Source organism: Cibotium barometz, chromosome 15, assembly GCF_041138505.1.
Source record: "Cibotium barometz isolate CiBa-2024 chromosome 15, ASM4113850v1, whole genome shotgun sequence".
Taxonomy (NCBI): domain Eukaryota; kingdom Viridiplantae; phylum Streptophyta; class Polypodiopsida; order Cyatheales; family Cibotiaceae; genus Cibotium; species Cibotium barometz.
The window spans coordinates 27605884-27630001 of record NC_141060.1 but is presented as its reverse complement, the minus strand read 5'-3'; the positions used below and the strand labels follow the sequence as shown (position 1 = coordinate 27630001).

The 24118-nt window shown below is 46.2% G+C and overlaps 1 protein-coding gene across 4 annotated transcripts in view; it reads left to right on the top strand.

Annotated features, from left to right (window-relative positions):
- Positions 1-726: 726 nt before the first annotated feature.
- Positions 727-24118, top strand: part of LOC147631125 (auxin response factor 12-like) — a 40069-nt gene continuing 16677 nt past the window's right edge. Inside the window, exons 1-7 of one of the 4 annotated variants that reach the window (XM_086809460.1) lie at positions 824-935; positions 1845-1898; positions 2132-2216; positions 14514-14626; positions 18500-18601; positions 18683-18739; positions 18874-19023. In XM_086809460.1, the coding sequence (XP_086665586.1) occupies positions 2162-2216; positions 14514-14626; positions 18500-18601; positions 18683-18739; positions 18874-19023 (477 nt within the window). In that variant the 5' untranslated portion in view covers positions 824-935; positions 1845-1898; positions 2132-2161. Of the gene's footprint in view, positions 1899-2131; positions 2217-14513; positions 14627-18499; positions 18602-18682; positions 18740-18870; positions 19024-24118 lie in introns of all 4 variants that reach the window. The other 3 variants (XM_086809458.1, XM_086809459.1, XM_086809461.1) reach the window with 3 other exon arrangements.

Sequence of the window (24118 nt, the reverse complement as noted above, 5' to 3'; positions counted from 1 at the left end):
TACAAATAACTAAGGCCCCGCTTACAAAGGGGCGGTGTTGGACTTAAGTTTATATTATGTTGCGGTGCCCTCTTATTGGTGAAAAAAAGATGTGTCGCGCGATGTCATTCGCAATCTGTTTGCCCAACAAGATGGAGGGTACAACATATGTCATCCTAATCATCGACATCGCATGCCAAAAAAATTGTCCAGCTAGCCCACGCCACCCACAATGTGGACAAGTGCCACTATTGGGAAGCAAACAAATGACTTTGCAATGACATACTACAACCATGCCAGGTCAGATATGACTTTGCAATGACATGCTACAACCATGCCAGCTCAGACATGGGCTCTTCGTGTGTGAACTACAAAGACAGACATAGTTAAGTTTTCTCGTATTCGATTTCGATTTGCAGTTGGATGCTTATGAGTCGGCCGTAATAAAACTATTATAATTAGCAGATTAACAGCTCATTGAAAAAGGTAAAACACTCGTGCGAGATTGGACAATAGCTCGGTGATTAAGGCGGCACCCTTCCCCTCACTCCGTGTAAAGGGGTGAGAGAGAGAGAGTGTGTATTAGAGAGAGAGAGAGTGTATTCCTCCTCAGTAAAAAAAGGAGGAGAAAAAAAAATGGTAAAGGACTCCTTTCGGTAATAACAAAGCTCCTAGGATAAGTTTGGAAATTGAATGAAATAAAAATGCAAAAAGTCATCACCTACATCCCTTACATCATTACATCACTATTTGTTTTTTTGGGCACACGCCCACTTTCACATCAACATACACTTTCGCTTTCTCCTGCTGCTGTTTTCCGCCATAGCCAAAAATCCTTCAAAGCTTTCTTTCTGTTAGCGTGTGCGTGTGTAAGATTTCCAAACAGGACTGCATTTGGACGTCCTGATCTGCTCCAGACTGGTCGCTTCTTTCTTTGTAGCGCTCTCTCTATCTGTGTGCGCGTCTCTCTTTCTCTCTCTCTCTCTCTCACACACACACTAACTACGACAAGCGTTGGAGCTTTTTGGCTACTTCCAGTTTTCTGCCTTCAAACTGTCTTGCATTTTGCCTTTCTTCTCCTCATGTGGTAGGCTCGCATTGTCAGTTCTCTCGGGCTTCCTTATTCATAACCCAGGCCGCCAATGTCATGCAAGACTTAGACATCCTCACTCATAAGCCAGACTAGGCAAGATCACATTGGTCTAATCCGTCAAGGCAAGGGTCTAATCCTAGTTGGCCCAATGAAAGAGAGAGGGGCATTACTCAGATAGCATTCCGACTGAGGTGCATTTACTCAGATAGCATTAGGAGGTCCTCAGATAGCATTCCGAGGTGCATCTACTCAGATAGAGTTAGGAGGTCCTCAGATAGCATTCCGACTGAGGTGCATCTACTCAGATAGCATTAGGAGGTCCCAATGACCGCATGCTGCTAAGGTGTATCTACTCAGATAGCATTGGGAGGTCCAAATGACTGTGGCCGTGTCAATTCATATGATAGAGCTCATATGTGGCGAGTGGTCAACGTGAGATCACACTGGTCCTAGCTTAGTGGAAGAGTGAGTTGCATCCACTCAGATAGCATGGGGAGGTTCGAACAATTGTGGCAAAGACAATTCATGTTGTAGAGCTAGTTCTTGAAGTGACTGTTCCAGTCCCAGTTCGGTTCAGTGGAAGAGTGTCCACCCTGATTTCACCATTCATCTGCCTTTAGGGTTTGTGGCTCATGCTTTCACAGTGTAGGCCTTGTGCCAACTCTCAGGCTTTTCCTGTGTCCTTGATGTGGTAGCTCAGGCATCAAGCAGCAGACCTTGTTTGCTGCAATTTTTTCTTTTCACAAAGGACTATAACGTGAGCTTGTGGCAGAGGCGAGGTTTGCTGTAATTCGATGCTCTGGACCAACAATCACCATAACATCAGGTTTTCACTAACCCTAATTCACGTGCAGAAATGCTCCTTTACACTGCCAAGCATGGCATCTTCAACTCCAGTGACAGGAAGAGAAGAGGATGAACCTGCTTTAGACACTGCACTCATCAACTGCTTCATCATCAGCCACATTTGCCTGGCAAACACTCACATCCATGCCATCATATCTTCATAGCTCACATTCTCATCTCTCTCTCAAACAGTTACTTACTCGCTTCTAACAGTGCTACCTGCAAGATCTTGGAGCACGGGTGATGCTGAATTCGACGCAAATGAGGCTTTCCACGACCGGCTCCTCAGCTCCAGAAGGTACTTGTTCTTTCTTGTAAAACCCTTATGGCCTTTTTAACACATTTAAAGATTTTTCTCAAACATGGGCGGCACGTGTACAGTATACTCGTGTAGCTCCGGGCTTACACATATAATATGCTAGTTTAGCTGTGCTCTTACACATATGATATGCTTGTGTAAATTTACAGCCTATTGCAGTTTTTGAAGATCAGTGTGTTTCTCTCCTACCTCCCAATTTTACATTTTGTCTTGTGTTTATGAGTTGAAAGGGAAAACCGATCCAGCTGGTTGTTATGGAAATTATATTTGTCTCAACAATAAGCTAAGGCAGGCACCCTAGTCTTCGCTAATATGGCATTGCCGGTGGCTCAATGGTAATCTAAGTTATGGTACTTGGCATCTGTTTGGTGGGCTACACTTGTAACTGGTTGATTGATAATGCCCCTTTTTGTGAACATTGCCATGGTAAAGTTTGGCCATGACACCACGTTAGGCAGGAGCTTGTCAGAGGGGAGAGAGAGAGACACTGGACACCCACTGAATGGCCCTCATCCCTTGGTGTTTTTGTCTTATTGTGAAGTTGAGATAAGTACAATATAGATCTAAATCCTTGACCTTAGGATATCTCCTCCTTGCTTAGATAAACTTTAGCCTTGATACCCAGACTGAACAATAGCCAACCTTGCAGCTCTGAACAGTTCTTTACTGGAATAACCTGCCTATTGAGTGACTCGCTGGACTACCCTGTTTTATCAAAACGCTTGCCTTTGCTCTTCTGCTGGAGTGGAGTGCTATTGTCTTGGACTACATGCCATGTGGATGCCTCTGTTGGTGCTCTATCGACCTGTCCCTAGACTGGGGCGCAAATGAGGAATGGGGGAAGAGGAGGGGCCTATTTATAGGGCACATTCTACCCTCTTCTGATGGTCAGCCTGCTTGAACATCCCATGACCTGCTGCCCACCTTGCATACTTCTGTCCGACCTGCCACTACAACTGCTTAACAGCCCGGCCTGTCCAGATTGGTCCTGATGGGCTGCCCTGCTGTCTGACTTGGGCATCTTGCCTCGTGGATTGTCCAGCACTTGGCGTTATAAGCTGCTAACATCCTGCCTCCTGACTGATCTATAGCAGTTGGACTATTAAGTCGCCAAACATTTGTACAAATGTCAACTTCAAGTGGGTTAAAAACTATGTGGGGTTGCACATGTACAACTGCCTAGGCTTCCCAACCCTACCCTGATGGCTGTTGGCTAGCATGTCCTTGGACTCGGGCTTACAACTGGGCACGGTGTACATCCCTAACCCAAAGCTTACACATAAAGAAGAGCTGTAGTCCATGTAGCACTCAAGTGCCGGGTGCACGTGACATTCCGTCCTGTGCAGCTTGTTGATGGGAATAAAATTGCGTCTTTGTAACCTGCCAACAATGGTGAACTCCTGGAGATATACTTCTTGTTAAACCATAACATGAAAAATTGGGGGCAAAACTGCATCCACTGCAGCATATCTGCATCATGTGCTGCTTCTGTACAATCCCTCCTCATCTAAACAGGTCCAAATTGGAAGCGTTAACTCACTTCCCATTGATGCTGGAAAACTTCATTCTCTCAGCACATGCCTGTGCACAGCTCCATGATTTTCCTTTGCTCTGAACTATCTCTGGACCTTTGCTCCCAAGAGATACCATTGTCACACCCAATATGTGGGCCTGATGAATATCCATCCTCAGCTTTGGCATTCATGGTCATTGGTCTGGCTGTGATCTGATTTGCCTCAGGGTGACCCTGATGTAATTATACTATGTTACGTATGGAAGCCTTTATCATGTGCAATTACTATGGTGCAACATGAACAGTAGAGAGGAGAGAGAGATGCAAGACACCCCATTGAGGCCCAAAAAACCATTGAAAGTCCCCCCACCTTTTGGTGTGTTTGGTTTATTACGAAGTTGAGATGAGTAAATAAAGCTCTGGATTCTTGACCTGAGGATATTTCTTTTGCGTAGATAAACTCTAGCCTTGGTGACGATCAGGCAATCCTAGGTAGTCTGCCTCTGTCAAAACTTTAAAAGCATTAGAAGAGAACTCCCCTCCTTTGTCAACCCGAACCATAACATGCCACTCCTTGAACCGAGCAAAAGCTTGGTCCTTGTGGGAAAGAAAATAAACCCATGTAAGCCTGCTACAATCATCCGCAAGCAACATGAAGTACAAGGAACCTTGCAAAGATGGGGTTTGCATAGGTCCACACAAGTTAGTGTGTACCAAATCCAAAGGTTTCGAAGCCCGCCTAGTAGCATGCATCGGAAAAGATTCCCTATGCTGCTTACCAGGAATGCAAGAACTATAGTGTCCCTGCCTCATAGTCACAGGGGACGGAAGGGACGAGTGCTTGGAACGGAGGGACGCCGAAATGGGACGGACCGGCGAGGGGAACGGAAGGGGACGGACGGACGTCCCCTAAGAAGCGTCACTCACAGGGGACGGGGATGGGGACGCCTCAGGAATGGGGAAGCCGGTGGGGGACGGTAGGGAGCCGTTTGCGCGTTTTTCTGCCGTTGCGCTCGCCGTTTATAGCCGTTGTTTTGCAGTTGTCGTTTCCAGCCGTTGTAGTTGCCGTTTCCAGCCGTTGCAGTCGCCGCTTGGCTGTTTATGGCTTGGGCCTTGGCCCTTGAGCCTTTGAGGCTTGGCCCTCTCTCTCTCTCTTGCCTATCTATATAAGAACAAGCCTCTACAAGGCTACAAGCACACACAACTTTCAAGCTTTCAAGATTCTTCTTAGTTCTAGCTTCCAACTTCCAAGTTCCAAGCCTCTCACACAAGGCCCGCGGGCCGCCGCCTTACTATCTAGACTCTCTCTCTCTCTCTCTCTCTCCTCTCCCTCAAGCCTCTTGAGTCTTCCAACTTCCAAGCCTCTAGGCTCTAGGCCTCTCTCTCTCTCTCTCATTCCTCAAGGCTCAAGAGTCAAGCCATCTTTCAACCATGGCATCCTCCTCACGTGCCAGGGCTTCCCGTAGAAGGACAACGGGATGGACATGGTGGGAGGAGGTTAACTACACCCCATTTGCTCATGGAGGCGGTTCTCGGCCATGGGTATGCAAGCTTTGCCCGTACCGGCGAACGGGTGGCGCCGACAAAGTGCGAGCCCACCTCTTGCATGAGAGTGGGCATGAGGTGAGGTTTTGCATGAGAAGAGACGGGAACTTCTTGACAAGCTTAGCGTCTATGAGGCGGTCGAAGTGACAAGAAGGACACCGCGAGATGGGGAGAGGAACTCAAGCCTCTACAATGGAGTCATGTGGTGGATCGGGATCATGCACACCATCACCTTCACCATCAAGTCGGAATGTTACTCCATCCACGACGCCGACACCCTCCATCTCCACGGCCTCTCAACCGTTACGTGGCCCACGACGACAATCTACACTTGGGGAGAATTGGAACCCCAAGTTGAAGGAGGAGGTGGATATGGCGGTGGCCCGCTTCTTCTTCCACGACCACATTGCCTTTCAAGCGGCTAGGTAAGTGCAATCGATCATTATCGATTCATCATTCATGTTTTCATCATCCTAGTCACCTTCTCATTAGTAAATTACTTTCTTGAATAGGTCGGAATACTTCAAGGTCATGGTTAAGAAGATTGGGGAGTATGGCTCAACCTATACGCCCCCCTCATCTGAGAGCTTGCGCACTACATTGCTCGAGAAGGAGAAGCGCATTGTAGAGCAAGCGGCCAACAACACAAAGCGGCAATGGTAGAGGAACAGAGTCTCCCTCATTGTGGATGGATGGAGTGACACCCGCAAGAGGAGTATTCACGGCGTGGTTGCATATTCCCGCGGAGAGATGTACTTCATCTCATCTCATGATGCATCCGGCACTGGGAAGAGTGCGGATGTGCTTGCGGCGGAGTGGGCTACCACCATGGAGATCGTTGGCCCCGAGCATGTAGTGGGCTTTGTTGCGGATGGGGAGCCTTCCAATAGGGCGGCGGGAGCTATTCTCCAAGGTATGTATGGACACGTCACAGTGTCCTTTTGTATGGCTCGTCTCCTAAACAACCTCCTCAAGGACATTGGGGCATTACCATGGACCAGCTCGCTCATTGAGGAGGCCAACACCATGGTCTCCTTTGCCTCAACCACCAAAGACTTCGGCATGAGTTCAACAAGAGGTCCTGTCTCTCTCTCCTCAAATATTTAGCGACGAGTTTGTCGCCATGCAGCAAGAGTCCCATACAAACACTGGCCAAGAGTGTAGGCTACGGGCGGATGACGCTTCTTGGTGGGAGCGTGTGAAGACCACAGATGCTATGGTGAGGCCCATAGTCCACCTATTGAGGATTGTAGACGCTATGCAACCATGCATAGGCAAGGTCTACGAGGCCATGGATCGCATGATAGAGAAGTTGAAAGACTTCGTGCCTGACGAAGACAGATACGAGGAGATCCATGCCTTGTGTCTAGGAAGGTGGAATTCTCACTACTCTCCATTGCATGTAGCAGCTTATGTGGTGGACCCAGAATTCCAAGGCAACAAGCAGGAGAGTGACCGGGAGGTGAGTGCTGGATGGAGGATCATCTTGGATCGTCTTGTGCCTGATGCATCGGTTAGGCGCAAGATCAGGGACCAGCTTTTGATGTACAAGTCATTTCATGGCTCCTATGGCTGTCATGATGCACATTCTAAGAGGTGTACGAGTCCCGTACATGGTCATGGTCTGGTGGAGCAGTGCCAGTCCGTACTTTGAGTCACCCTCTGGAATGAAGTAGAGGTGTACCAAGTGTTGCCTGGAATACTAGATCTAGGAGTCATGATCTTAGTTGCATGTAGTTGGGCATCTGGCTTCAGGGCCTTGCCTACAAGGTGGGCAGCCATTAGTGGCCACCCTAGGGTCCAAGGAGGCCCCCATGCCCAAGCAACCAGCCATAGGAGGGCTGGGCAGCCAGTCTGCAGCCTGTTGGGGGCGCTCACAGCTAGTCAGCCAGCACCAGGGCAATCACAACCGGTTGGTCAGCAGACGTATGAAAAGGCGCCTAATATTGGGTGAGTATTCCAGTCGTGGAGCAGCAGCAGCAGGCCGACAGCCAGATGAGAAGACCGACCAGCAGCATGGTGTCCTATGTAAAACATTAGGCACATATGAAGGCATTATCTATTTCATTATTCACAAGTGCCGAAGTACTCCAAGAGCCAGGACAGCCAAAGGGAGGCTGACGCCAAGGTTAACTTGAAGGTCAAGAATAGGACATCTTCAGGTTGTTGTTTTCCAGCCAAAGAAGGTCTCCAAGAAGTGAGTCTTTTTCATCATTCAATAAAGCAAATTTACCAGTCCTTGATGGGGGCCATTAGAGGGTATTTGGACCCTATCTTGTGTACTTTGTTCTCTCTCTCTCTCTCTCTCTGCTACATTGTGCTATTGTCAAAAACCAAGGTGCTGAATATTGCTTTCTCAAAGTATAATCCTATCTATAAGCTTCCGCATGTTTGAGGGCGGCAGCCTCGGTTGGGGGTGAGGGAGCGGCTGCCATGGAGTCCTCTTGAAGGGGGTGAGATCAAAGGAAGCTGATGCTTGCCGAAAGAAGAACGCGCGAGCGCAAAAAGCCTATCGAGGGGGGAGCGGAGGGGGGGGACTGCAAAAAAGGGGAGCAATGGGAGGGGGAAGAAGGGAGGCGGAGAGCGGCAATGGAGAAAAGACTCCCAGCCGCTAGAGGTGGGGGGTGGATGCACGAGAGGGGGGAGGCCCTAGAGCAAGGCAGGGTCGCGGAGGAGGAGGGAAAGGCGAAGGAGGGGTGCGCGGGAGAGGGTGGATAGGAAGGGCGGCAGGAGGGAAGGAAAGGAGGAAGCGGGCACGAGATGGAGGCGAGGGTGCACAAGAGGCAGATGAGGGGAAGATAGGCAGACAGCGAACAGGAGGTAGGCAGAGGGGTCGAAGGCTGGGGCCACAGGAGGCAAGATGCAAAAGGGAGCTCGTAGGAGGACATCGCGCAGGGAGAGGGGAAGGCGGGAAAAAGGGTTGGCGCACAGGTACGCTCAGGAGGGAGAGAGGCGGGGGCAGCACGAAGGACGACGGGGAAGGGGATGGCAAGGGGGAGCAGGTGCGCAGACAGGGGAAGCTCCAGCTCACTTGTCATGTGTGTCCTTCCATAATAAAAGATCACGACCTTGATTCTTGCCAAGGTTCATTGCGAGGTCCCGTTGCTCACAGAACGCCTGCAATGCCCCTAGGTGTCGCTGCTGCTGCTGACTTTAAAATGAGAACTATATCAACTGCATAAAGGAGGATAAGGATCGATGTGTCTGCCAAAGGAGAGCTCAAAATGTTTTGGGGATAGAGGGCAACCTTGTCTCACCCAGCGGTATAGGTGATCTTTGTTTACATACCTCCTGGTGCTCTTAACTCTCCTTGTAACTGACCCATCAACTGCCGTGACTCCCGAGATCATCTCACATGTATCCCAAGCTCTTGGAGGCGTCTGAACAAGTGTGCTCGAGGAAGAATATCAAATGCTTTGCAGAATTCCACAAAGCAGCAATAAACATGTCGTCTCCGCCGTGAGCCTCTTGAGTGATATAAAGCTGTGGTTCAGTGTAAAATATGTCAAGGCTTGCCTGTCCTCTGGCTCTGTACCCATGTCTCTCTGCCAATGACATGAGTAATGTGCTCAGCAAGTAATTGTGAGGGGAAAAGGACGGAAGGACCAGATATACGAGAGATCAAAGCAAAACCACACAGAATGAAATATGTGAGTGAATATATATAAAAGGGTGAGTGCAGATATGTACAAAAGCCCTCATATGTGAGGTGACTCTGAGCAGAAAGAAGACCAGTGCTGAAGCAGAGAAGATGTCAGAGCTGAAGCACGGTCGATAACGAAGGCTCGCGTCGATGTGAGGCAAAGCACTCTGAGGTGATAGTGGTAGCGGAAAAAGGTAACGTCGACGACGATGATGGTGGTGCAGTCTCTGATGACATGGGTGCTGCGTACCTGAAGCAGAGAGGGCTGCCGTCCCGAGTGGTGCAAGCTCTGGTGACACGGGTGTTGCGTACCTGAAGCAGAGGGCTGCTGTCCCGATGTGTAGCAGAGAGGACTGCTGTCCCGATGTAACAGAGAGGGCTGTTGTCCCAAGGGCTGTGCCAAAACGCACAAGATATGCTGAAGGTAAGCACGGATGTGAGCCGTGATGTATGCGCTGAAGAAGGCTGAGATAAACGCTGATATAAACCCTGACGTAAGCCTGATGTAAGCGCAGATGTGGACTGATGTATGCTGTAGCAAAACGTAGATGACTGTTGAAGCAAAGCGCTGCTGTGTGCTGAACCAAAGCTCTGATGTAGGCGCTGACATATGTTGAAGTAAAACGCAGATGTGGAGCAAAAGAAGGCATGATGTAAGCGCAGAGAAATAGCCTGATGTAAGGCTGATGTAAGCCCTGCAGAAGGCAACTTGGACCAGTAGAGTAAAACGTAGATATGAGTCCCTAGTGTAGGCGGCCAGATGGTACCTAATATGGCGATGAAGTGGTACATGAATGATGAGGTATAGGCAATGCTATATATAGTGAAGGGGGGGGGGTGTTGTAGGCCAGCAACCAAGAAAAAAAAACCCCAAAAATATAAAATATAAAATATCAAGAAAGTCCCTTTTTAGGGCTGGAAAAAGTGCTGTTTCTTCATAGTAATCCCTCGTGATCTTGAGCTCTCCCTATCCAAAGCTTGTGGATGGCCTTAGTTACATTCAAAACAGCGAAGAGGGTCTCTCTCAGCTATGTCACGTGGAAGGATAGCTTGATGGAGAGGAGAGAAAGAAAGAAAGAAAGTTGTATTAACATCTACAAAAGGCCAAAATGACATATGAGACCAAAAGGTTACATCATGTCCATGAAACACATCATCATGGGTACCAAAAATAAAAATCAAAGAAAGTAACAAGAGCTGAAATGTCAAATCTGATCCCAAAACAAAAAGAGTTCAGCTCTCATATCACCCTAAAATATCCTGCATAGGACACTCTCAATGTAGTAAAGTTGGGCTGCCGGGAGAAAGTCCTGTGGTGGTGGGAGATAATGGCTCTGATCCTCCTATAGTGACGTGGGCGTGGATGGGGACCATGGGGTCGGGGGTGCCGGGCTCTGCATAGCTCAATGGCTCTGTCTAGTGTCACTACTCTCGGTCGAGATCCTGAATCAGCATGAAAATGGACAGCCAGAGATGGCAGAAGATATCCCAATGGATATCCCACAGTTAGAGGAGATAACCGGGCATGATCTTTCAACCTTATGGCATGGAACAGGAGCCACCAATAGGTGATATGCAGGCTGGACAGCAACCTGCAAATGATGGTCATTGGGTACGGAGGTCCACAAGACCCTCTAGACCCCTTGACAGGTTTGTTCCAGGGGTTGACTACTTGATGCTCACTGACTGTGGGGAGCCCTCTTGTTATAAGGAGGCTTTACAGAGGGCAGACAAGGCTCTTTGGGAGCGTGCTATGAAGTCAGAGATGGATTCTCTGCACAAAAATGGAACATGGAAGTTGGTGCATTTGCCTACAGGCAAGAAGGTTTTGCCATGCAAGTGGGTTTACAGGCTCAAAGTTGCACCTGATGCAAAGCCAAGATACAAAGCCAGGTTAGTGGCTAAGGGCTTCAAGCAGGAATATGGTGTGGACTTTGATGAGATCTTCTCTCCAGTGGTCAAAATGACCACACTTAGAGCTGTACTAGCTTTGGTTGCTCATGATGATCTGGATTTGATTCAGATGGATGTGAAGACTACTTTTCTTCACGGTGATCTCCATGAGGAGATATATATGCAACAGCCAGAGGGTTATGCAGTGAATGGAAAGGAGAAGCTTGTATGCAAGCTGAAAAAGAGTCTTTATGGGCTCAAACAGGCACCAAGGGAATGGTATCATAAATTTGATACATTTATGAAATCCCAGGATTTCAGGAGGAGTGACATAGATCACTGCTTATACACCAAGAAAGCTTTGGATGGCAGTCTATTGATCCTCATCTTGTATGTTGATGATATGTTGATTGCCGGGAAATCTCGTAAAGAGATGGATGCCTTGAAGAAGAGGCTGCATCAGACCTTTGATATGAAGGATTTGGGTGATGCAAATCACATTTTGGGTATGCGGATACTTTGGGACAGAAATTAGCATGTGTTGTATTTGTCTCAGAAGGAATACACTGGCAAAGTTTTGCAGAGGTTCAATATGGAAGGGGGAAGAAGACTAGTACTCCTTTGCCTCCATATGTGAAACTCAGTGCCATGGACAGCCCACAGTCGGATAGTGACAGGGCTGATATGGCCAAGATTCCGTATGCTTCAGCTTGTGGCAGTCTCATGTATGCCATGGTTGCTACCAGGCCGGACATTGCATTTGCAGTGGGAGTGGTTACTAGATACATGGCCAACCTTGGCAAGAAGCATTGGGAAGCAATGAAAGGTGTCATGAGATACCTGAAGGGCACACTGGATATGTGCATCTGCTTTGGCAAACAGGATGCATTAGTGCATGGTTACACGGATTCGGATTATGCCGGTCATCCAGATAACCGGAAGTCTACTACCGGTTATGTGTTTACATTCACAGGAGGTGCTGGATGCAGAAGTGCACTGCCTTATCTACTACAGAGGCCGAGTATATTGCAGCCACAGAGGCTTGCAAGGAGACATTATGGCTATCTCGGTTAGTGGTTGATTTGGGTTATACAGGGGATATTCCATTGTTGCATTGTAACAGTCAGAGTGCCATCTAGTTGGCAAAGAACCCTGTCTTTCATGCAAAGACGAAGCATGTGGATGTGAAGTATCACTTCATCAGAGAGGTGATAGAGAACAAGCTGATTCAGCTTGTCAAGATTCATACGGATGACAACGCGGCTGATCTGTTGACAAAGAGTTTGCCTCCAGAGCGGTTTGCTCATTGCAGACACTTGATGGGCATTGGATGAGGCCAGTTTCAGCCTTGATATGGCCTTGTATATTATCATGTACATGCTGATTTTTTCTTTTCCTTCACTCAAGGGCACATTGCCTTTAAGTGGGAGGTTGTTGGGGTAAAGGCATTATGCCCACCCTTATAGTGTGTACAAGCCCATAAGTTTTATAGTACATAGTACACTTAGTACTTTTAATGTGCTAAGTGCACTATGTGTACTAGAGCAAATATACATGTGTGAAAGGGGAGTCACACACTCATTGTGAGTTGACTTATCCCCACACGTCTCTCTCTCTCTCTCCCTTCTTCTCTGTGTGTGTCTCCCACATGAAACCCTAATTGTTTCAGCTGAGCTTCTTTAGCTCCCTTCAGGAGCTCCCATAATATGTGCCAATACTTCGCTGTTTGGAAAATAGCCTCTGTCACAATCGGTGCAGCCCCTATCTCTGCCTGCACAATCTCGTGTGGCACTGATGGCTTACTTCTAATCATGCGTGAGATCATCATCACTAGTAGCCTCTCCATCGGCTTCCACCCATCATATACATCCTTTGTGTCTGTCTCAGCTAGCTCCTCCTTCTTGGGGAAATCCACAAAGCAGCAGAATATTCAGTGCCCATGTGCTCTCCTCTCCTCAATGATACCCTATAATGTGAAGATGTGGTCCAGTGTGGGGTGTCCTCTCCAAAAACCTGCCTGCCTACCTTGGTGCTCTGAGGCTCTGCTTCTCCGTCCATCTGCTGAGCTCATGCTCCAAGATGGATCCATAAATCTTGGTCAATGTGGACCAATCATAATAGTCCTGTAGTTACTGGAATCCATGGGGTCACTTGCTTTCAGAATGGGCACAATGATATTAGAAGACCAATTGGCAGGGAAACACTCGCATAGGGCCCTGTTAAACCTATGAACCAGAAAATACATCCCTCGCATGTGAGAAGTGCTCGGCAATCAGCCCATCATGATCCTGCGCTCTTCCATTCTGCATCCTGTCAATAGCATCTCTCACCATGCTCAAGTGGAAGGAGGAGGAATGGGGGGGGTAGGGCTGAGGAGGGTGGGGGAGAGGTAGTTGCCCGGGGACGTGGTAAAGGGAGGTGGCATATGCATGCCATATGTCGGGTGAGGTGATCGGGGTCGGTGAGAGACAATCCTGGAAGAGCCTCCAGGCCTCCTTGCAGTCCCGTCCCAAAAATGACTAGTACAACTCCTGCTTGAGGTGAGCTAGGTAGGCTTGCTTCTTCCTCCGTTTGAGACAGTGGAAGATTTGTCGTGCCTGCTGGAGCCCAGAGTGACCTCCCGCTGTAGGCGGGCACGGGTCTCGTGGAACAGTCCCTCCAGGTGGTCCGGGGGTGTCTGGTGTGAGGGAAAGCGGTTGCAGTGGATGTGTGAAGGGTGACTGCAAGCTGTCTGGTAAGCTCATAAAGTGGGATGTGTGGGTCGAGGTCGGAGAGGGTGCGGAAAATGTGGTCAGAGTAGACGAAAGAGGTATCCCTGGTGAAGTGGTATCTCAGGTGGTGGTGGTGTGGTAGGGCCGGTGGCTGGATGGTGTACTGGCATGTGAGGGAGAAAGCAAGTATGCATGATCAGCTGCAACATCAATGGGGCGGGATGAAATGGTAAAATCCGAGATGAGGGGTATCAAGGAGAAAGAGCCCACCAAGTAGTCCACTGTACTAGCTCCATGTCTGAAGGGGTAGCAAGTGAGGGCATTGGAGCCAGGCCACTGGGCTAGGCCATTATAAATGGCTAATCCACGAGCTCCTCCAAGGGCCAAGAGGTGCTCCCCATAGTCTGTACAGGCTGTCATGTCCCCTCGAGATCTGTGCCCATAGTGTCGATCTCGTGGTATGTGGGATCCTCTGTCTCAAAGAAAGGTACCTCTGCACTGGCGGTGCGGGCGTTGAAGTCTCCAGCAAGGAGGATATCCCCTAGACTGGAGAACTTCAAAATGTCCTCATAAAGTGGTAGGTATGGAGACTCCCCACGGGTGGCATAGCTGGATGTGGATGGTGCAAAGTAGCACACTGCAAGGTTAATATCTCGGGCCCTCTCCGTCCTGATCCTCACCCACATGAATTGTGCATCCTCATCCCGTCTGACCACCTGCATCACATGCTGCAGTCCCTCTCTGTATAATATGGCCACTCCTCCTGAGCCTCTAGTGCCGCCTACTGTGCGTGGCTGTGGGCGGTGGACGGACTCCGTCTATATCCCCGAAACGGCTCCCCTGGGACTGGTGTGTCTGTATAAAGGACCATGTCACGCCCTCTAAATGTTGCTTCGAAGAGAGAGAGAGAGAGAGAGAGAGAGAGAGAGAGAGTTTCCTATTATGTGTTAAATTCTGGAGTTTTTGTGCAGGGGAAAGGAGGAATCTTAACTCGGAGCTCTGGCATGCGTGTGCTGGGCCTCTTGTATCTCTACCAGCTGTGGGAAGTCATGCAGTTTACCTTCCACAAGGCCACAGTGAGCAGGTATGATTCATTCGGAAGTTTTGAGCTGTCTTACCGGCAACATACAATGAGCAGAGAAGTATTGCCTTTCTTAAATAGAGGCTAAGATGGTGAGGACAAAAGCTGTCTCGCTTATGATTGGGTGCTGATAAGCAGAGAAGTATTGCCTTTCTTAAATAGAGGCTGGTCGATGCGCTTCTACTTTGGTTTTTTATAAATGAAAAGGTGGTGGGGGCTGTGTTAAATGGGTTTCTTTTCATAATTGGATATGGTAATGGTAGTTTTTCTTATAGTAACTTCCATGTTTTGAGTAGGATGTGGAAGCACACACTTTCACATTGAGGTTTCAGTTGTGGAAAAGGTTATCTAGTATAGGAGGTGGTTTAGTTGGACAAGAGCTAGCTCATCATTGATATACAGCTTACAAAGCAGCCATGCAGATGAGGGTGGTCACATGCATCATACTTAGTCATTGGATGCATGTGCCTTTCTGCAAGTCTTTGGGAGCAGCCAAGGAAGAGAACACAACCAAAACGAGTAGTAGATTTAAGCTGAACAATAGCAATTAACGCAAATCATTATGTGGCTTTTTTTTTTTTTTGGGAGAGCTTAGCAGTTATTTTTCAGCAGATTTAGCAAGATTCTTGTAAATATTTGAGTTTTATTAATTTCAACAATATAGAGCAGAACTAGTTTGAGAGAATCGAGTAGAACTAGTTTGAGAGAATCAATTCTTCCAGTCTCGTTTTTTTCTCTTTTCCTCTTCTCCGAATAGTTTCAGTTTGGGGTTTCAAATGAGATTCAGACTTTTGTTAGTGCAACTTTGACATTGGTAGAAGAGGCACAGTTCTCTACTATTTGACAAAGGTACTGGAGTAGGTGTAGACACATTCCAATTCAATGAATATTTGAGGTTGTTCAATCAGCAATTCGGCCTCAAATGCGGCTGTTGGAGGGAAAACTTGCAGATTTTTTTGGTTCTGCTGCAGTTGATTTCTTGGTTTAGGATCTTGTTTCATTTCCATTGCAGAGTAGACATGGATTTTTGAGCACCACAGAATTATCTAAGCATTGGTAGAGGACATGATGAGGGGAATGGTGCTCAAGACGATAAAGCAACAATTACAATGGATGATAAAGTACGAGAAGTGTGGGGGAAAGTGTGACGGAGTATAGTAGAAGTATTGGGAGCACCAACTTGCACTAAATGAGTGAGAAATTCAACGTGAACAAACCTTGGCAGATACAAGTGGAGTTGAAAAGAGCATCAAGAATGTTTCATTAGTGGTTTAAACTCAGCAGGAGAGGGTTTCTCCAATAGACGGAGAGTTCTGAGGTATGGAAGTTTTTTTGGGAGTTTGGACTAGAGGCTAGGCCAGTTTTGATCCGACCCCTTTGGGGCAGGTCAAAAGTCAGGTCTTTAGATGGTCGTAGATTACCTTTTGACATCTTTGTACCGTATAATACATTGAAAATACAACTGTCTCTCTATCTTCTCTGTGTCTTTGTTGGCGCCTTGAATCAAGGTTCACATTCAGTTAGAAGACACACAAAGCTTCCATGCATGTGACAGGTTTGGTCTTGTAGTGTCTATGTAACCCTCTTTGCAAGATGTGATGTTGTAAGGCTAGAGCGGATACTTGTACTTGTTAGACCCATGGTCGGGTGTCTGGAGTGGTCAAGTTAGGTGTCAAGTCAGTGTCCACCAGGCTAGGGGTAGTTGTGTTGTGCGTGTAGGTTAGGGTTAGGGTTTATGCAGCCTAAGCCATGGGGGATCAAAGAGATCCATGGTGTGAGAGTGTGTAGAGAGAGAGAGAGAGAGAGAGAGAGAGAAAGCTGTATTAACGTCTACTAGAGGCCGAACTCGACCTATGAGACAAATCAATTTACAACTGTCAATGTCTTCTGGATGTCCAGAAAAAAAAAGGACAAAATGAACATGAAATAAACTATGAAAGTACTGAGCTAGTGGGGGGGTGTGATGGATGGAGCACTACTGCTAGAGGCTCAGTATGCAACCTATATGCGTAGGGTATACAAGAATGCAATGCAGATCTGTCTAGCTCCAACCAGTACCATAATGGGGGTGTAATATGTGATACATAGGCGATGGCGAGGCAAAAATACATCGGAGCATGATCTCCGAGTGTGAGTGTAAGTGAGCTAGCCGCTCCTGGATATGGTGTTGATGTCGAGCCCGTATCTCTGAGAGAGAGAGAGAGAGAGAGAGAGAGAGAGAGAGAGAGAGAGAGAGAGTATGTAGACTCAATTATGTGATTGATTGATTGAATTGATTTATACTCACCAAGTGCAATGCTTTTGTAGGCTAGGGAGTAGCCTTATCTTTTGACACATAACACATGTCACATACTGGGACACACGCACACACTAATGACACGTGGCACACTTATCCAGTGGCTCATAGGGAGTGTTCACATGCTCATAACAAGTACACACATAGAGAGTGTTCACACCTAAGAGGGCATTCCCACCATAGTCACATGGAACGGGAATGAACAAATGGAACGGGGGTCTGTTCAGGAATAGGAACCTGGAAAGAAAATGGGAACGACTCGTCATCACCATATGGCTACCATTTGGAAGCTAAGGAGATGCAAGGGCATATATTGCCAAGCCTTTTAGATGCAAGGTCATACACCATTCTCATATGATATGATATGATCATAGAAAAATACAAAAATTCTCATTTACTCAAAAATTAGACCTAGAATGCCTTTAGCCAAGGATGCACATTTGCGGAACGGGAATGGGAACGACACAGGTTATGGAACGTGATCCCTCGTTCCCAAGGCTATGGAACGGCGTTCCATGTTACTATGATTCCCACCTACTAGACTCCGAATATTCAACAAATCCCTTTTTGAGTGAAGGTGGAGATGCTTGATACAAAAGAACACAATGTGCCAACAACTGTGAGGGCTTTCCCTGGTGCTATGGATGTCTCTAGTACACTTTTATCTTCTTCTCCTACGAGATATGCATGATCTTCAGCTTGCTCCTGGGCCATCCGCTTGAAGCACCATATACTAGAAAGGACGAACTTGCTCCACCCATCAATAAAAATTTCATAGGAATTCGGCCCTTTATTCGGAAGCGAAGCGTCAGCAAGACGCAGCGACCGAAGCAAGCGAATCCCGGAACTGGGGAACCCTGCACACCTCTGGGGTCGCACTCATACAGAATTTGCAGTCCTCGGCTTTCATTCCCAAAATATGCCGGAGCTAAGGGCGGTGTCACCCACGCCCTCATGTCCGCCAGCACCGCAAACCTTGTCATCTCACTGTCTTCCAAATTGCGCGAAAAAGACTCCGATTTGCCAGCTTTCGGAAGGAAAAAGGTTATGGATACGAGAAAGAAGAATGGTGAGATATGGTTGCCATTAGACGGCAAGGATGTGAATATAACGGGTTGGCTAGGTGTCAGGAAAGAGAAGCTTGGTTTAAGAAGTAAGCCCAAGAGGTCGTTTGAAAACAAAATAATGGAATTAAATGCCGGATGGCTAGCATGCATTATTATGACCTGGGTGCTCACCAAACCCGCAATTGTCTTGTAAAGCGAGAGATTTCCCCTCTCTATCGTATTCTTTACAATTATAACTTCTGCTCGATAAGCAGGGAGATCTCACCTGCCCATCCCTCATGGGCAGGGGATCTCCCCCATCCAACTTCTGCCTGTAGGATGGGTGGAGAGATTTCTGTAAAGACTCTTAAATGCCAAGGTGGACATGGCTTTATACATGAACCTGCTTCTACGCCAGTGTGACGTTGGTGTTAGTATGGATGTTGTGTAGTAGACAGTCTCATCCATGATGATGTTGATGCCATATGAAGCTGTAATGAACTCAATTCTAAAACAACTGATTTTCCATCACAGGTGGCTGCATCCACACAGAAGGAGGTGGATGCACACATTCCAAACTATTATCCCAACCTTCGACCTCAACTAGTCTGCCAGCTTCACGACGTGATTCTGCATGTATGTTAATCCCCCTTTTGTGTGTAGCTACTCATGGTTACTTCCAGTTTTTTTTCTAACGTATCTATATATTTGAATCAGGCTGACTTGGAAACAGATGAAGTTTACTGTCAAATGACTTTGCAACCTGTGAATGCGGTATACCAACAAATATATTAGCAAAATCTAATAGCTATAGAAGGCTGCAAGTTGAATGAAGTTTTTTTTCAATGTTCTGTGTGTATATAATTAAATGATTTTGGATCCCCCTTTTTTTGCCTGATTTTCAGCAGGAAAAAGAGTCTTTTTTTGTGCCGGATCTTGGTACCCAGAGCAGGCAGCCAAACAACTTTTTCTGCAAAACGTTGACAGCAAGTGACACTAGCACTCATGGTGGCTTCTCGATACCACGGCGAGCAGCTGAGAGAGTTTTTCCTCCACTTGTATAACTTTAAATCTTTCCTTCGTACAAAAATGAGCATTTTTTCTCTATTTATCTACAAACAGCAAGAATCTTTATTGTAAGTGTTGGCATGCTCATGTATGTACCCAAATGCATGCTTTAAAGAGTCTGCTGTGTTTGCAATGAGCATGCATACATGCACGTATACAACATACATACATACGTACGCATACCTATGTGCATACACACCTTTTTAAGTACGTACATTCATACATACATTGGTACATATGCACATACATATTCATACCTACATCGGTACGTGCACACATACATGCATGTGTGTGTGTGTATATACTTGTGCATGTGTATATATACGTGTAGAACACTTGTGCCTGTGTGCTAGGGTTTTTAGAGATAGAAAAGAGTGTAGTGGAATCACACATACAACACAAACTCTAGAATCCTAAACTATTGCCTGTATTATGTACAAGAAAAAAGTAATACAACTGAAATTAAAGCACAATGGAGGACTGAGAAACAAAGATGTTAAGTCAGAGCCCACAACTGCTGAAGATTCCCTTGACTAGCCTGTATTCCAGACCAAACACGCAACAGCCCACAAGAGGCCACCGGGCAGACCGCCAACAGCACCACGTCACCGTCGCCCGTTGATGTGCCTCAGCCTTGATATCGACAATGACAACACCGTAGTGCATCGGTCGTTCCTTAGCCTCGCCGCCGCAGTGCGCAGGAGATCGCCGCCAATGCCGCAGTGCATTGATTGCTGGCACATCGACACCGACATCAACGAGATCACATCTCCAGGCCGGGACATGTAACTCGCAGTGCCCGGGGGACTAGGGCCTTTGACACACTTTTTGATACCATCAATGCATATTAAAACATTTAAACATGGCCACAACCTTACCACATATCCATCATCACTTTGTATAAAACATAAAAGCTAGACAAAACATCCACAAATGCTGAAAATGGAGCTTGCACATGTGACACCGCATAGAGGCTAGAATTGGCTGACCCTCCCCACCCCCGCCCCCCCCCCCCCCCCCCCCCCTTGGAGTATTTTATTACCCAAGGAGAATAATATCATGTACAAGCTTTGAGGGCCTTACTCTCCCCACAGGAGATGCCGGATTATCCATATACAAATGCCATAACATAGCCCAACACGAGGCAACCAAGCCGGAACACAGGCTATAGAAATGCGGAGCCAACAATGTAATCCATGTATCGCCGTGTGGGTACCGATTCTTCCCCAAAAACCACAGGTCTTCATGCAATAGAGCTGGTACAACAAGTACAACTCTCTCCATTCAGTCGGTACAACAAGTACAACGGCTAGTACAACAGGTACAATGGTTGGTACAACAGGTGCCGTGGTTGGTACATCAAGTATAGTGGCTGGTACAGCAAGTACAAGTTCTAGTACAGCTGGTACAGTGGTTGGTACAGCAAGTACAAGTACAAATTCTGGTACAACAAGCACAATGGCTGGCACAGTCCGTACAGTGGTTGGTACAACAGGTACGACAAGTACAATGGTTGGTACAACAAGTATAGTAGCTAGAAATCATAATAAAATGATCAAATACCCTTGCCTTCAGTATTTCTTCGCGATGGAAGTCTCCAAAACAGTCCCCAACAGCCGGTATTCTTCATGGGCAGCCTTCTTCAAGAGAGAGAGAAAGAGAGTAGCCATCATTAGGGCAGCCTGTAACGGTGGTAGAGGCTAGTGTGCAGCAAGAGAGCCTCCATTAATGAAGAGAGAGGGCTCCAATTTATAGATTTGAGGCTCCCATGAGTGAAAATGGAAAGAGAAGGCTATGATGACAAGTGGAGAGCCACACAAAAGCTGAAGTGACAAGTGTGAGGCCACTTGTCTCACTTTAGTCCACTTTCTTGCCACATGTCCCAATCTAAGAGATGGGTTCTTCCATAAACTTTATCTCTAAAAATATCCCAACTGGTAGACATTCTGTCACTCATAGGTACTTTGGCAACTCTTGGTATGTGCTCAATTCCAGATGTAATGACGCGAATAGAATTTCCATCGGAGTCGGGCCAAAAATAGCAACTCTCCTAAATTTTAGGAGTGTGATTCTTTGTATTGTAGGATAATCCCCCATTCCCAAAGCTTGTACTTTCCAAATATTTAGACATCCTGGAGTCCACTAGACCCCTTTCATACTGGGAAATGTCCAGGCTGGTGACATCCTCTCTAGCTTCTTAAAAGTTGTCCACAACTTTAAGCTTCAAGCCATATATTCAAGATATAATCATGTCCCATCAAGTGGATGAGACGAGACAATCTCAAAAATCCAATATAACTGAAGAATCCATGTCCCAAATAAATGGGCAAGACTAAATAAATCTCCATAATACCAATATCAAAATCATGTCCCAAAATAAATGGGCAGACAAAACATGTCCCAAAATAAATGGCAAGAATTCCATGGAAGATATGCTAGACACAGGCACAAGAGCCAATTGTGTCTCAATCACCAATATCAATGAGATAATCATATGCCAATGAAAATCACCAACCAGGTGCTAAGACACTTAAATAAGTGCCATGCACAAGAAACTAGTGCCTCGCACAGAAACATGTGCTATGCACACAAATTGGTATCATTCTAGATCACAAACCATGGTGATAGAAAAGCTGGTTCTCCATAGTTAATATCATAGGTATACCCTGGTTCTCATAGTTTATAGGCATTTCAACCAAATCAGAAACCATAGATATAATCCATAAGATCCATGCCACGGTATAATCCAGTAACAAACAAGCTCAAGGCACACAAACATGTGCCAATCCACATAACCCTTGGCGTACACATAAGTCCCTGCCAACCAGGTATCATGTCCACTTTACCACTTGCACTCCGTGTTGGTACTTTGACCACACACCTTGGATGAGAGGTGGGCTCAAGTAACAAGATAAATCAATCACTCGCAGGCATAGATAGCCTGGTAAGCATTTCTGCTACACTTAGTTTATAGGCATTTTGGCCACCAATAGTTTGTAGCATAGTAGTTAGGAAACACGTTTCCTACAAGGAAGGAAACTTGGAAACGTTTCCTTGTAGGAAACACGTTTTTTTCAAGCAAATTTTGACTTTTTTTTGGGTCCCAAATCTAACATTGAAATTTGTGGCACTCTTTTGTTATTTGTGATTCAAAGAGTGTAGGCTTCAAATTGACATTTCCATGTATTCTATGCATTTAGTGTTATTTTTACATATTTTATACAGTATATATTTGAAATTTTGTACATGCAAAAACTTGTAGGTAGGAAACTTGTAGGAAACTTTGGGCTGATTTTACGAAACCCGTTTGAAACTTTTAGGAAACCCGTTTCAAACAACCCCCTAACTACTATGGTTTGTAGGCATTTCGGCTACCAGCTCACACTACCCTCTCAAGTGTCCATGTTCCCTACCATCTGCTCTCTATTGTTCCACCCATCATAGTTGTCAGGTATGATACTGTACGGTTCGTACGATACGATACCGTACGGGAAAATACGGTATGATATAAAAATATGTTTCCCTAAAACCATCTCAAGGCAAACAACACCACCTTTCTCCTTGCATGGCTATACAAGGGTTAGTGAACCCCCTTCATACTAGGAAATGCCCAAGCTGGTGACAGCACACTCTATGGGACTCGAGTAGCTATTCCCAATTTCTCTCCTATTATTTATTTATTTATCGCATTTTTTTATTTTATCTGCAAAATAAAAATAAAAAGAAGAAGACTTAGAAATCCAATTCCAGTATGTCTTGCAGGGGTAGTTCGCCGCCGGTAGGTGGTTTAGGGGGTTTTTCTTGTATGTTATCCTCCGTATTGGACTTGTCTCAGGCTGAAGTTGATCGCATAAGAAGGATGGTAAATCCTCTCGATAGTTGCATACTATGCAATGGTTACCTCTTAGTTGTGTAGAGTTCAAAGAGGTAGCTGTCATGCATACGGATAGCACCCACGCTTACTGCGTTACCTAGGCGATGTGGCAGCCATTAGTGGGACCACATGATTTGGTCCGTTTGTATGGTAGGATAGGTGGCCGTAGAGTTGTCGTCATGATAGATGATGGAGCCACCCACAATTTCCTTAACTACGTGCTAGTTAAGAAGTTGCGGTTATCAGAGACCAAGTCTGACCATAAGTATATGGTGTCGTTAGTTAATGGTCATGACAAAACTATTTGGGACACAGTGGACTTGGGAGTATCTTTAGCTATGTAGGGCTATGAGGCCAGTTTGGTTTCCAGGTTATGCACTTGGCTAGAGAAGATATTTATCTAGGCAGAGAGTGGTTGTATAATCTTGGCCCTACCCTAAGTTCTAGCTACCAAGACAATAGCTTAGAGTTTGTACATGAGAAGAGTGGTGAGGCTTCAGGGTGAGCAAGAGATTCCAACTGCATCCATGATTTCGTTTCTAGAGGCTAGAGTTGTGTCGTGCCATCGACGTCGACGATATACAGCAGGTATGTATTTGGACTATCTTGCATCAATTTATTTCCGTAGATGAAATAAATGTGATTGATAAAGTTTCTGTAGCTGAAACTAATTTAAGTTGTAATAACTTAAATGGCCTTGGTCGAGACCACTGTTTTTCAAAACCTGTTTTGTCTCCTTGTGATCAAAACGTAAATACCAAGGCTGAAACTAAGACAATCAAATAAAAGTACGCAATTGCTTTGAGTGATTTATTGCGAGAGTTTAGAGATGTGTTTCTTGATGATCTCTTGGATGGTGTTTCACCATCTAGGGACCTTGACCATGGTATTGATGTGCTACTAGAGTCAAAATCTATAAGCAAATCTGCTTACATGTTAAGCCACTCCGAGGTAAAAGAAGTGGAATGACAGTTACCAGAGTAAATAAAGGGTTTATACGATCGAGTTCTTCACCATGGACATCACTCATTCTTTTGGTAAAAAAGAAAGATGGATCTATGCGGATGTGCATAGACTACTGTGCTCTTAATCAAATTATGATTAAGAAAAAATACCCAATGCTATGCATTGACAAGTTGTTTGACCAACTTAATGGTGTGAAGTGCTTTTCTAAGATTGATCTTAGATTGGGATATCACCAAGTTAAGGTA